Raw genomic sequence first — 15,406 nt, 5'->3', positions numbered from 1 at the left:
AAAAAAAAAACTTTGCCTTGGACTCACGTGGTTTTGTAAGAGATTTTTTAATTAAAAATACATTAAAATAATATCTTTTTTATTTTTAATATTAATATATCTTATTTATATAAAAAAATATTAATTTAAGATTATTCTGGGCAAACGCAATTTAAATTTAAAAAACAAAACACAATTTAAGTGACTTGAGAGAGTTACGCAAATCATAGAAAATTTCCATGGAATAGTAAGAGTGGAGATAAAAAGAGCAGAGGGCGAAAGCCAACAGAGAAGACCTCGAGGATAGAGCTAAGGTCATTCCTTTTTGGGGTGCAGTGGACTTGTCAAGTCGTGTCCACCACCTCTGGCCGGCGTACCTCACGTATTGTTGAATTCGATCCTTTCATTTGCAGAGATCGACATTTATTGTCCAGTGCATGCGCTTGGGCTACGATGATCGAACTTTTTTATTTTTTATTCCGAATTACAAACTTAAAATTCACAAATTAAACACGAGCATTTCCTAAATTATTAAGTTAGAAAAGGTGCCATATTCGGGCTTGATTATATACTCCTCCCACCACGCATGGATTGATAATTATATTTTTGAATCGTTTTAATATTAAAAATAAATTTTTAAAAATAAAATATTATTATTTAAAAATATCTATATATAAAATATACTTCAAAAAATAACCCTAAATCAGCCGGTACAATAAGCCTCGGCCGCGGTACGCCTACATGATCTCTAGATGCTGCTGCCCTGGATTTGTGAATCCGTTTACCTATTTAAACCGCTGACTACTTGTTCTGGCGAGGGACCTTTAGGCATCGTAGGTCTCCCTCCAAAGGGCAACTTTAGAAGGTTGCATCAAATTGAATGGGCGCTTTCTTCTGGTCTGCCATTAGACAGATGTGACTCAAACCTGTTCCTTTACTCTTTTCACTTTGTGTGAAGAGTCCTCTATGGGGGAGCCGCTACACGTGAAGCCTATCCTTTTCATTTCTCTTTTCCATGTTTCGTTTGACAGAAAAAACGATGTCTTCATTAATCGAACAGGCATTGCCGAGAACACAGTATACGGGCTCAACGTATGGGGGTCTGAAATACAGAGACTAGGACAAAGACAGCATGGAAAGGGGCGAGGGTTTTGTGGAAACTCCAGCCAAATACCAAAATTTTCATGTTTGTTATTTCCATGAAAAGTTTGCTAGTTTCCACTTCAAATTTCTCAGCACGTTGGGTCCGGTTTACTCTTCTCCTTTAACAGACACGAGAACGCATGAAACTGAGTCCCAAAAACAGTAGTTTAATCTCATCTCTCAGCTTGTAATCTTGCATTCCTTCCACAGCAGAGTTACAAGCCTCCAACAAACCCATTATTTATAAGCTGCAGCAATGACCGGCTCTTGTAAACAACAAGCCCTACCGCAGTGACCGCAACAAGTAATATCACACGAACGTTACATAACGTGTATCGGGTACAAGAAAAAGAAGAGGAAATTCAAAAATCTCGAAACTATGATGATGAAATAGTTGTATGTTAATTGAAACACAAATGCAAGGCGTGCATTTCAACAACTCAGCTTGGAACCTTTTTTGGTCCCGTAGTTATAGCAAAATCTAGGAATGCACAAAAGTATACAGCGTACACCCAGAATAGACATTATCACCCACACTTAATTTTCCTAATCTAAACCGGAGGAAATAAAATACAGCTGCAGCATATGAATCCAGCAAACTCCTTTAAGAATAACTTTAGTCAAGACTCGAGATAGCACTTATAAGTTCCGCATAACTAGCGAACACCAAATAAAGTGGAAACTCCAGCCAATACTTAGGTGTGGTCGAGAAAGATCTATAACACATGGATCAAAAGATTTACAGGAGAGAATGATTGAACCAACATTAATCTGTCAAAGTTACAAGAGCATTTGGGCAGTAATATGACCGTTGAATCAAAGCTTTCAGCTCCTTTCCTTGAGTACAGTCTGTCCATTCTTGGCCGCTAATAAGTTCGGGGGTGTGAACGAGAACGGAATTGTAAAATGTATGAAAAAAATGAATATCTTATGCAACAGCGAGATATTCAGGTAAAACTTGCTCTGATATCGCCGAGTGCATAACTAAATTACCACTCCATTACTAAGTGACATGGCCAGAGCCAGAGCATCAACACACGTAGATATCTCTAAAGACCATTATATGAGTTGCACAAATGAAAAAATAAATTAGGAGAATGGAATTGTTAATAACACCAAATAATTTAATGCATTTGACTACTTTAAGCAATCTACACAGTTGGAGCTTCGACTAACATAAGAAAATGCAAAAATAGTCAAACAGCCCAAGAAACATTCCAGTGATTCTTGCATTCAGAAACTTATATTTCTTGTTGCACAACAAATCCAAACGGAGGTTCAAAAGGAAATGTTAATTAGATGACAATGCTAACTTTATTGCAAGAAAAATTGGGGAAAAAAGCAGAAGAAATGCAAAACAAAATCAATGATTGAAAATTTTCACGACAAATTGTAAGGGACCCTAGTATTGACCAACCACGCACAAAATTCCCTAAAACCACCTTCAATCCAAGACACCATGAGAAAACCGGTTGTCTATTTTCAAGGAAGCAAGAAAGTGAACAAACATAAACCTTTTACAAACTGATAGAGTGCATTAAAGCAGAAAGAATACAAATCCAGACATATATTTATTTTGCCAAAGCAGATGAAAGTTTAAAACACGTAATTTTCTAAGGCAGAAGGACAACAAAACTCTTTGCAACCCTCCACTGAATAGATTCACCACTTCTTTGCTAATTAGCTGTTGAATATGGACAGATAATGACAATGCCTGAATGAATCGTGTATTTTCTCTCGTATAGCACGCTATATTGAAACTAAGGAATGAACTTCAGTATGGGATTCACCAACTTCTTTCCTACCAGTAAACATGCAAGCCTCTCACTCTAAAAGACCGGGCATCTTGTGAGTTAGCATTTTTGGTTGGCCAACGCTACAAATGCCTCACCTACAGGTTGTAATATAACAGATCCTATCCAGATTAAAAACTGTATTGGTTAATGTGACCACTAACACCACTCAAGAACCCTGATGCGCCATGATAAGGAATAAATGGAACAAAACTTGACACTTCATGTCCCAGATGGAAGCAGTGTACCAAAAATCTAGTAGACACACAATGCAAAAACATTTATAAACATGCCAGGGCCAAGAATGTCAACATAAACAGCTAGAAAAAACAGCACACACCATTAAATGAAGTTTCATTCAGAAACCAGAATCCTTAAAGTCAGTTACAGATACATTTAGTTGATGTGCAGGATGATCACTACTGAATGAATTTTAGAGGAGACTCCTATATAGGCTCAGACCGCAAATATACCCAGACCCTGATCGATCCCCAACCTTGCAAATTACATGTAAGCCTGTCAAAGATGGATTCTCTGAAAGTGCAGGGTTTCAAACCTGTATGTGCAATTAATGCATAGGGATTAATATGAATTGTTAGCCTTGTTTAAATCAAACATATGATCAGTATAACATAACCGCTGTCAACAAATTTTTTTCTTTTGCTTTATGCGGTTTAAAGATTCTTGTACCTTTAATATATAGATAGCACACACATAAACTGCACTTTAGGCATAAAATCACATGCCCACTACAAGGCTGAATGGTGTGTATCAGAAATTTTGAACTCTTTCTTTGGTTTTACCATAGCACTCATGATATATAAAAATTGTAAAAACCCCAAAAGCACAGCATCATTTGACACAATAAAAAAAAACAGAAACTGGTGATGGTAACACTTTTATTCGCAATAGAAAAATTTGAAAAGTCACAGCACAAGACCACCGATTGAAGTGTCATAAATTAGCAGGTCTTCAAAAGATGTTACCAATTCTACACCCGATTATCATCAAGTCTTAAGAAGCTATCAAACAAAGAAATGGAGAAAATCTCATAATAATGCATATGAGGTTGGAAAGCCTGGGCAAGAACAAAATGAGAAGGTAAGAGAAATCTCAGCGACGTTTAGGAAATTGTTGGGCAAGCAATTTAGCGATCTCTGAAACTCCAACTCTCTCTTTGCCTTCTAACATGGTCCTTAACTTCTCCTCTGAAAGAACATCTTTCTTCATGCCAGGGTTCTGCAAGCCATTCATCCATTATTCGTCAATCACTTGCAAGAAATGTATGCAAGTCCATCAAAGAAAACATTTTCCGGCAACATTCCTATTGCTATTTCTAGTAATACTAAAAGAGGGTAGTGACAATAGATAGAAACCTGACGATTGTTGAGCTTGATGAACCTGGTGATGAGTTGGGAGATATCAGAGGCAGGAGGATCACGAATCCCGAGAAATTTACCCAAGTTACACTTAGAGGATGGTGTCAGCTTGGCTTTGACTTGGGCATTAACAACACTCCCCCAAGAAGCATAGGCTGGGTGCTTCACTACTGCTTTCTTCAAACTTCTACTTGCCTTACCACCAGCTGCCGCCATTTTTCTTAAATCCTTCTGCTGCTGCACTGTTTCAACCTTCACCTTCAATTCCCAAATAAAAACTTGGCCGACTCCTGCAGTGCCAAGATTGAACTGGACACAAAATTAAAAACCCTAAACCCAAAAGATGAAAAAAGAATCCAAAAGTCCAATTTGACAGCAACAAAGCTCCACAAATCCTAAATTCCCTATTTTCGCTCACATATAACAGTGACTAAAAATCTTAAATGAAAGCAAAAAAAATACGATGCAAACAGCTACGGACTACAAATTCAGTAACTAATAACATGATAAAATTATGGGATAAACTTATAACATACCAACTGATTAAGCAAAATTGAGTGAGAATTCAAAAATTGTTTATTTCATTTAGTTTTGGCAATCAAAACTTAAACCAGATGAGCAATCATTAGATTTTAAAGTTTGCTTGCTTCTTCATTTCCAACAGGCATCCAGTAACAGTAATTGGGGGGGGGGGGAAGAGAGAGTACCTGAGGCTGTGGGGACCCAAGAAGAGAACAAGACACTGTGCTCGTAACTGGAAACGCTCTAATTTCAAACCCAAGACCAAGTGAAGAGACAAGGGAAACAAACAGCTGCTTGATGTGTAAGGGTTTTAATGTGGGCTTCATCTATCCGGCCCATTTTCCTAATAGCTAAGTTTTTAAATTGCCCTCTTGGTATTTTCTCCTTGCGACAATTTCATTATTTTTTTACTGGAAGATAACCTGATTGATAAAACTCAAAATTATAAATATTTTTTCTTATAATAAATGTAAAAACTGCTACTTTAGAAGGAACTGGCTTCAGGACTCCTGCCATGCAAGCAAAGCAGATTGTTGTCCTCCTTGTTTTTCTGTTGATTAATAACCATAAGAGACATTTTATGATCAAAGAGAAATTTCCTTTGATTATCCAATAGCTTGGTGTAGAGATTCCCTTCCTTTTGCAATGTCTTTGGGGCAAGGCCGCGCCGCCCCCCGCCCCCACCCCCCAAAAGAAAAGGAAAAAGGCAAAAAAAAGGAAGGGCCCAGGGTACATATGCTTCTAGCTTCTAGCTTCTGAAACGCCAACCTCAAAATCCTTCCATTCACAGACAAAGGGTGCGAATAAAAATGGCTTACTATTTACTGGTCTTTCCTTTACTCTTGCTTTTCTGTGCTCCATCTCCTTCTCTTGCACAGCCGTTTAAAGCTGTGAATTTAGGAAATTGGCTCGTTAATGAAGGGTGGATGGAACCTTCTCTCTATGATGGGATGCCCAACAATGATCTCCTGGTAATTATAGCTTTACTCTATCATCCTGATTCTTGATCATCAAAATATCACTCAGGCCTCATGTGTACACTATCCACCACAACATCATTATATCTATCCCAAGCCCTCACTTCATTGATTAAGACCTCTCTGGACGTCTGAGTCCTTGAAAGACCATGCAACTTCTTTACTTTATTTTCCCTTACTACCAGGTATAATTGTTTTCGTCGTATTTACTACTAGTTTTAAATTAAGCTCATAATCTCTCTCTCACTCTCTCTCACTCTCTCTCTCTCTCACACCGATAATCTCTCTCTCACTCTCTCTCTCTCTCACACCCACGTATATCTTATTGTCGTTTTACTAATTTGTGTTTTAAATTTACTGTAGGATGGAACTCAAGTGCGGTTCTTCTCCACAACGCTACAGAAGTATCTTTGCTCAGAAAATGGAGGTGGAACCATTCTTGTAGCCAATCGGCCCTCCGCCTCTGACTGGGAAACTTTCAGAGTAACTAAAATCTTTAAACTAATGATCTAGCTAGACTTATTACATCAGTGCTACTATTTACCTTTATTTGTCCTGGATACCTTTACTTTGCTGTGCTTTTAACTGGACTTGTAAGCATTGTTTATAATTTTAATCTCATGCTGCATGTTTCTCATCTTTATTTTACTGACGATTTTATTACACAGTTGTGGAGGATCAATGAGACATATTTCAACTTTAGGGTGTTCAACAAGCAGTTTGTGGGGCTAGAGGATCAAGGAAACGAAGTAACAGCAGTTTCAGATACTGCTGGAAACCCAGAAACGTTCCAGATCATAAGGAAAAATGATGATCAGAGTATAGTTCGCCTCCAGGCATCAAATGGACTCTTCCTTCAGGTTTTCCTTATTCTTTCTTTTTTTTCTCAACAATAGGACTTTTAATTTCTTTTATTTTTTTGTCATTTGAGCTCTGGAACTTTCACGGAACTAGTTTGTTTTAGATTGATGGTAAATCTCTCCTTTGGTGTACAAAATAAATCTGATACAGGAAAATCATACCATGAAAAGTGTGTCTTGTGGACTAAAACATGACCATTTTAGTGGCTCCAGGCTCTTATCAGTTAAAAGAGCAGTAGTGTACATACTAGTGATCAACACTTTGGATCATTGTACTATAAGTGGGTCTTGTGGACTAAAATATGATCATTTTAGTGACTCCAGGCTCTTATCAGTTAAAAGAGCAGTAGTGTACATACTAGTGATCAACACTTTGGATCATTGTACTATAAGTGGCGTAGCTAACTATCAGTTTAATACCCTTACCATATGCGTGTGTTAGCTTAATATATCATCCGCATTACATGAAGGATTACCATGCTTCTGATGTGTAATCAGGCAATATCAGAGACACTGGTAACTGCAGATTATGTAGGCTCAGGTTGGGACGACGGTGATCCATCAGTCTTCAAAATGACTATTGTCAATCCCAACGCCATACGAGGTGAATATCAACTCACAAATGGTTATGGTCCAGACAGAGCCCCTCAAGTCTTGCAGGTAAAAGTTATAATTCATAGCATAAACAAGAGAACCGAAGTTTGTGCTAGGCTGCTAGCATTTTAGCTACTATAACTAAACCACGAATGACTTGCAAATTACCTGTTCATCCCAGGATCACTGGAACTCTTACATCACTGATGAGGACTTCAGATTCATGTCAGCAAATGGTCTTAATGCTGTCAGAATTCCAGTTGGCTGGTGGATCGCATGCGATCCGCCGCCCAAACCTTTTGTTAGTGGCTCTTTGAAAGCCCTAGACAATGCTTTTACATGGGCACAGTGAGTATCCTTTACTAAATGAAATCAATTGGCGGTTTAATGTTGTTTTTTGGGAACCTTTTTCTGTACAGGTTCTATAAATAACTCTGATGATGGTTTACATATTTACATCTATATTTTTATGTAGGGAATACGGAATGAAGGTAATTGTTGATCTGCATGCGATTCAAGGTTCACAGAATGGCAATGGTCATAGTGGGACACGAGATGGGTACCAAGAATGGGGAGATTCCGACATTCAAGATACTGTGGCTGTCATCGATTTCCTTGCAGAGAGGTAAGACGATAAGTTTTTTTCTACACATTTTCCATATTGTGAATTACCTTCCAAATCAAATCAAGTTGCCTATACATGAAAAATTGTTTGAATTCTGATGTAATGTTTGCTACTAAACAGGTATGCCAACAACACAAGTCTTGCAGCAATCGAACTGATGAACGAGCCAATGGCCCCAGGCATCAGTCTAGACACCCTAAAGAAGTATTATCAAGCTGGATACGATGCCGTAAGGAAGTACACTCAAAATGCTTATGTGATCCTCTCCAATCGACTAGGGAACGCTGATGCAAAGGAGCTCCTCTCATTTGCAAGCAATCTGCATTGCGTAGCCATTGATGTGCATTATTACAACCTATTCTCAGATTCATTCAGTAATATGAATGCGCAACAGAACATTGACTTTATCCATAATCAGCGTTCTAGTGATCTCGGTACTGTGACCACTGCCAATGGTCCATCCATTTTTGTTGGTAAGTCCAAAACCAATGTTTACGCAATCAAAACCAGTACTTGAAGTTTTTTCTAAGACTAGTCTACCTCTTAACTGCAATTGAAGAAAATGCTCCGACTAGTTCAAAAGGTAATATGCTGAACCGTGTGCTGAGATTTTTGTAGGGGAATGGACTGGAGAATGGGAAGTGAACGAAGCATCGATGCAAGATTATCAAAACTTTGCTAAAGCTCAAATCGAAGTCTACGGGCGTGCCCAATTTGGATGGGCATACTGGGCTTACAAGTGTGCCGCCAACTACTGGAGTCTAAAATGGATGATCGAGAACGACTACATAAAGCTCTAGATTCTGACAATGGCTATTACATCAGGACGTAGTAACTGGCTTTTGGGCTCCTTCTATGCATGAAAAAGCCAACAGTGCTCTTTTTTCTGTTAATTGTAACCAAGATTAATAATGGGGATTAATTTACCTCTATATCTATCATCTTGATAGCCAAATGGCATCGAGGGTAGCTGAGGATTTGAAATAGACCTCTGCATATATTTTCTAAGTTACTACTTACAATTGGATCAAAACTAATAAATGGAAAAAGGACTAAGTGAGATTTAAAAAAGAAAAAGAAAATCACCTATTGTTTTCTGTATCTCTATGTTATAATTATTTTATTGATATTTGATGTATGGAAAGGGATTGTTTTAGTTAGTAAGACGTTAAAGCTTTTTTAAACTCTATAAATTAATGGAAACTTAAACTAAAAAAAAGATTTTTCAAACAGATAATATTAATGAGTACATTTTAAATTTTTTCTTTAAAGTTTTCAAGAATAAAAAGATCAAGTGATATTTTATTATCCACAAAACATCTTAATAAAATGAAGTGGTAAAACGCATGAACTGTATATTAGTAGAAAAAAATTTACATTCATGATTAAGAAAAGTATTTTATGTAGTAAAACGCATGAACTGTATATTAGTAAAAAAAAAAAATTTAACTTATATTATCACATTCATGATTAAGAAAAGTATTTTATGGTGATGCATTAGGCTATACTTGTCATATTTCTAATTAATTATTTTCAACAACATTAAATAAAAGAACTTCTTTGGAGCTATGGTCAAACTCTATTGCTACTTATTATGAATTAATATATGTATTTAGATGCTTAGTATATTATCATGTTACTGAATTTATATTGGATTTTAGAACTAAGAAAACTATATTTTTAGGTTTTATTGGATGATAAAAGATTATAGATTTTAGTGTTTTTAATCAAAGAAAATAATGATGAGTAAATATGTTATTTTTGACATTTTTATTGGATGATAAAAGATTATAGATTATTTTTGACGAGTCTAACATGTTGCAATAATAAAAATCATAAGAGAATAAGAAACAATCAAGTAATGCATAACACATGCAGTTTGACACTTTATTTATTCCTATAAAAAATATTTAAATAATCAATTTCTCTGTAAAAAAAGATATAGATGAATGTTTACATGAAAAAGATAACATTTAGTTTTGTTCAAAAAATTTTATGAGCAGTTTTTTTTTTTCTCTTCCCCTTGTAAGTTCTTATATCCATTTTGAAAAATTGCAGACCTATTTTGCTGATGCTCTATGCAAACATCTAGTTTTGTTCAAAAAAATTTATGAGCAGTTTTTTTTTTTTCTCTTTCCCTTGTAAGTTCTCATATCCATTTTGAAAAATTGCAAACCTATTTTGCTGATGCTCTATGCAAACAAAATTCTTTGGGATCTCTCTGAAGGCAATATAAATTTGCGTTAAGTAAACTAGTGCTTGGTTTAGTGGTGGAAGGGGTTTGTCTCCTTCCACTGCACCTGGGTTCGAGTCCTAGCATGCATGTCTGTCATCCCTGCGGTGCTTTACATGCTTACTGGGTTTGCAGGGTATTCAGTGGGCCGTGGGGATTAGTCATGGTGCGCGCAAGGTGACCTGAACACCTCACGTAAATAAAAAAAAAAAATTGTGTTAATGATAAAGATGCAGTTCATTAACACGCCACTGAAAATTTTAAAGAAATTTTAGAGATTTTTATTGGAAAAAAATTACCCATCCAAAAGTCCAGTACATTGGGGCTGGATGAGATTTACTCAATTCTTTTCTCCTATCCGATTGACATGGAGCTAGGATTATGATGATCAAAGTCTATATTTAATTCGGCTTTTAAAATTCATCTATCGACCAAAATTCTTTAAAAAATAATTTAGATTATTTGAAACTTTTTTATTATTTCACTAAAAGAGAATTTTGAGATGAATAGATATGTCTTGTGCCAGCCCAATGTCTGTGCACTGAGCCTTTAGATTAGTGGAGTCCATGGAAGATTTAGAGGCCCTCCAACCCTTGTTTCTAAATTTTTTTAATTTTTTATTAAAAATTATTTTTTTTATATTTTAGATTATTTTGATACATTCATCTTAAAAATAATTTTTTAAAAATAAAAAATATTATTTTAATATATTTTTAAAAAATTCTATAAAATAACCACAATTGCATTTTTTAAAAATCTAGCTGTTGCTTGGTGGCGCAACTTTGTTTGAGGTTAAAGTAAACCATACTTTTTATATATATTTGATTATGCTACAATCGGCTTTTATAATAATGGGGCCCATTAATAATGGTGGCTGCACCTGTGGTTGAATAAAAATTGGAAAATTGAGCTTTTCCTGCTGCTTAAGATAACGTGGAAGTATGGGAGCCTGTGAGCAGGGCAAAAAACCATTTTGAATTAATTATTATCACTATCCTGTAGCATCATTATGTATAAATTAATTATTATTTTTTATTTTATTTAAAAAACCTTATTTTGTGAAAAGTATACTTTATAAGTTTAGATTAACCATTAAAATCTTTGATTGTATTAAATTTTTATAAAAAATATATGTTATAACTCAAACTCGAAATCTAATATGCAGATTTCATACCCTTCACCATCACATTATACCTTTTAAGAACAAATTAATTATTATTACTATTATACAAATCTTATAAAAATCATATAATTGAATTTTTTAGCAAATTTGTAATTTTTTGAGTTTTATAGAAAAATAATTTCTTATACATATATATATATATATAATTGAATTTGCACTTAGCTTATTTATTACTATTCTTTTATCTTCATTCTTATATAATTTTAGATGTCGTGAATAACTAAAGAATTTATAAAAAGTTTTTAATTATATATACTCGTCATTACATAATATGATAAAAAAAAAATTTAGAGTATAAAAATAAAGATGAAGGATTTTATAAAACATGTTTTTTTATTCATATAAAACACAAGTTGATAATTGTAGTGACATCAATGGCACTATATAATCATATCAAAAGAAGATCACATGATAATATAACATTTGCAGAATTTAATCGCAATTCTAATTTTATTCTTGATGATATTTTATTTGGTGTTGTTGCATATTCAGGAAGTTATGGTCCCTTAAGATCTAGTTGGATGAATTTCGTACGTGATGGAATTATAGATAATATAATAAAATAATAAAAAATATTCTATATCAAGTATTGTTTATTTTCATGATGCATAGTAGTTAAATCTACAATATTTTAATTAATATATATATATATATAGTTATTTTATAACCTCAATTTGAAAAGTATATTTAACTAAATAGATTAAATTATTTTTTTCAACTTCAATTTCAACCATAATTTCAACCAAATATATATTTTATCAAAACAACCTTAATTAAAAATACTTTTTATAAAACATATTTTTTTCAAATCACAACCATAAAAACCATCACAATACCAACTACATTAGATTAGTTATTTTTACCCTTTATTTATTTATCTTCTTAACTTTTCTAATTCTTTAACTTCAAAACTTTCACAAATCCTTCCTTACCTTTATTAAATTTTAAATTTAATTTTAGCTAAAATAATATATTAGAAACTTAACTTATATTAAAGAATAAAATTGGATAAATTAAGAATATAAGAATAGTTAAATTAAACACCTCAATATATACAACAGATGAAGACATTAACTTTACAGCCATTAAACTAAGATTGTAGCTTACTTTAAAATAATGTAGCTTACTTTAAAATAATGTAGCTGTTAAGTCTCTTCTAGACTCCACTAATCTAAAGGCTTGGTGCGTATAAATATCTCAATATATACAGCAGATTAAGTCATTAACTTTATAGCCATTAAGCTAAGATTGTTGCTTCCTTTAAAATAATGTAGCTGTTATGTCCGTTTGGAGAGCTGGAAATTGGAGACCAAGTCTGGGTAATGATGTCGGTGGGGGCCACTAAATGACAATAACGCCCATATTCTGAATGAATTATTGGTATCTCCTGCTTCCTATTATGTGTGGGCACTGATTGTGATTGCTGTACAAACGTTTTTTTTTTTAGAGATTTTAAATTATTTTTTATTATTATTTTACTGTATGAATATAAAAAAATATTTGAAAAAAAACAATTTATATCTGATTTTCAAAACAGGATTGTTATTTTTATTTTTATACGTTTATTTTACAAAAACATATAAATAAATGACTGGTTCGATCACTTTTTATTTTTATACGTTTATTTTACAAAAACATATAAATAAATGACTGGTTCGATCACTTTTTATTTTTATACGTTTATTTTACAAAAACATATAAATAAATATTACAAATGAATTTTTAAAGCTTGATACGCTAAAAAATAAAATAAAATAGGTTACATTTCTATGCAATTATGAAATGATTTAAAATAATATATTGTCAATAAACAACTGATCTAACTCACGAAACCAACGATCTAAACATTTTCTAATTCGATTATGAAAACTATGATTATTGTGATAATTGTTGATGTCCGAACCTCATTTAATGGAAAAATAATCACAACTTTACACACGAGATTAATTGGCAAATCCACCACAGGGTGTGCCCACGAAATATAAATGCTTTACTAGCTGTTAGACTTTTTTTTTGGGGGTTAGATAATTTTTTTTTTAATCATAAAAACTAAAGATGACAACATTTTATACGTGTTTCTTATATAAAAATCAATATTAAATTTAAAAATTATACAAATATTTAATTAAATAATTTACGAATTATTAATGCAACCAAAATTAATTAATAAGCTTTAGTTTTAATCAATCAAAATCAAAGTTAACTGATCAAACCCGTAACCTCAATTATGAATTTAATTAAGTTCAATAACTTTTTAAATTTTTTTATTATTTAATTATATAATAATAAAAAATATAAGCTCACAAGATTAATTAGCCAAACACATAATCCAATTCATGGATTTAATCATTTTTAATAATTTATTATTTAAACCAATTAAAATTGAAGCAATTGGCATTAAATTTAGCTATAAAAAAATACAATTGATGAAAAAAAAATTCAATAACCCAAATAAAAAAAATTCATTGTAGGAATACCTAGTAAATTGTGAGGGGGAGTTACAATGACATGAAAAATAGTATTATTCCATGCATTTTAGTATTTTGTTAGTTGTGATATAATAATGAAAAAAAAGGAGAAAATAATTAAAATACAACAAATTACAAAACCATAAATTTAGAGCTTTAAAATAAGAAGCAGTGGGATTCAACTTTGTTAATTCATTTACAAACATTATTGAATTTTTAATAATTAAACCATCATGAATTTCAAGTCTAAAATTTTTGTACTTTAAGAATACGCTCTAAAAAAATATAAAACCATTATGTTGGATTGAAATTCCACTAAAATTTAATATGTTTTTCATAGAAAAATAAAACTGAATCTATTTAAATTGAAGCTAATTACCAATTAAATCTACATATTATATTAAACATCAAATTATATACTAAAAGAAATAAAATAAAAATGCATACAAAACAACTCAACTAAAAGATATTAAGAAAATTATAAAATATGTATAAATCAAATCAAATCACACTTTAATGTTGAAGCACACCTTAAAAAAATAGAAGCAGGTGATTGCCACAAGATTTGTACTCTATGTTCTTAAGATAAACTTTGGCCAGCAATTTATGCAAGCAATAAATGAAAATTGTTTCCGAGAATTCAACAATCGTATATACTGCTTATGTTAATGTACTTCAACATGAAATTTAAGTGAACTTAGAAAAGCTGATTCACATTCTCTTTGCACGAAAACTAAATATATACAGAAGATAAAAGTAGAGGAAAATAATTCAGAATTTCTTGATTTCAATAAACTTACAAAGACCTGTGTATATAAACCTTGAAAAAGAAGAAGAATTTCTACCTTTAATTGCACACTTTAGGTTGAAAAATGGAAATAGTAGATTTCAAACAAATTTTTTTATCTTTTTCTAGTTGATTTTTTATTAATTGATTATTACCAGTTGAGCTACTAACTTACTTTTTAATAATTATGTCTAAAATCGAATTTTTTTAATGTATTTTCAAAACTTCATCTAATAATTTATTTTTTTGATTTAAATTGATTATTAATATACTTTTAACATCTGAAACCACATCATTTTAGGTGGTGTTATTTAGTTACATTGTGTCAATATCAGTAAAAAAAAAAAAAAAACTGAGCCAAGGATAAATTTACCTCCAAGACCATAAAAATAATGTTGTGTTACTTTGTATTCAAAATGAAGGAAAGTCAACCGAAAGGAAAATTAACACGAATGTTTTTAGTGCTATAACGTTGAAAAAGGGAAGAAAACGTATTAAGGTTGTAGTATTGGGTGGCCTGACATCAGAAAACACATAAGATTGGTGGCATTAATAAATGCCAAACATTCACAAAAGTGAAAAGATGTTTGTTGGCTGTCCATGCTCCACTCGGCCCTCACCCCCTCACTATGCACGTCTGGTTGAGGTTCATTCTCTACCACTATTTCTAATGCCATCCTTTTCCACTATTGCATGCATCCCTCAAGGCTCATTCCTTGCGCTTTTCTTTTTTAATTACTATCAATTTAATCTTCTTCAACTTCTAGAACATGCCATCATCGCCACTGAAATTTGGACACCGCATGAAAAACGAATGACCACGATATTATTGCAAGATGGATTTAATATATATATATATATAT

General features: G+C 32.6%; 2 protein-coding genes across 3 annotated transcripts; one reads left to right on the top strand and one right to left on the bottom strand.

Annotated features, from left to right (window-relative positions):
- Window positions 1-3,785: 3,785 nt before the first annotated feature.
- Window positions 3,786-5,157, bottom strand: LOC105130257 (uncharacterized). Its single transcript, XM_011032662.1, has 3 exons — window positions 5,002-5,157; window positions 4,292-4,603; window positions 3,786-4,154 (listed from the first exon to the last, which is right to left on the bottom strand). The coding sequence occupies exons 1-3, from the start codon at window positions 5,140-5,142 to the stop codon at window positions 4,029-4,031; spliced, it is 579 nt and encodes a 192-aa protein (XP_011030964.1). The 5' UTR covers window positions 5,143-5,157; the 3' UTR covers window positions 3,786-4,028.
- A 373-nt stretch (window positions 5,158-5,530) lies between these two features.
- LOC105130255 (probable glucan 1,3-beta-glucosidase A) lies at window positions 5,531-8,936 on the top strand. Of its 2 annotated transcripts, none has more exons than XM_011032660.1 (8): window positions 5,531-5,787; window positions 6,157-6,276; window positions 6,462-6,653; window positions 7,152-7,313; window positions 7,429-7,595; window positions 7,723-7,872; window positions 7,993-8,345; window positions 8,491-8,936. In XM_011032660.1, the coding sequence occupies exons 1-8, from the start codon at window positions 5,626-5,628 to the stop codon at window positions 8,670-8,672; spliced, it is 1,488 nt and encodes a 495-aa protein (XP_011030962.1). In that variant the 5' UTR covers window positions 5,531-5,625; the 3' UTR covers window positions 8,673-8,936. The 2 variants fall into 2 exon arrangements, with proteins under 2 accessions (XP_011030962.1, XP_011030963.1); XM_011032661.1 differs by having other exon boundaries at window positions 5,684-5,978.
- Window positions 8,937-15,406: the final 6,470 nt, after the last annotated feature.

The sequence above is a fragment of the Populus euphratica genome, unplaced genomic scaffold (genome assembly GCF_000495115.2).
Source record: "Populus euphratica unplaced genomic scaffold, PopEup_1.0 scaffold45.1, whole genome shotgun sequence".
In the NCBI taxonomy this organism is placed as follows: Eukaryota; Viridiplantae; Streptophyta; class Magnoliopsida; order Malpighiales; family Salicaceae; genus Populus; species Populus euphratica.
This window is presented reverse-complemented; position numbering and strand designations above follow the sequence as displayed.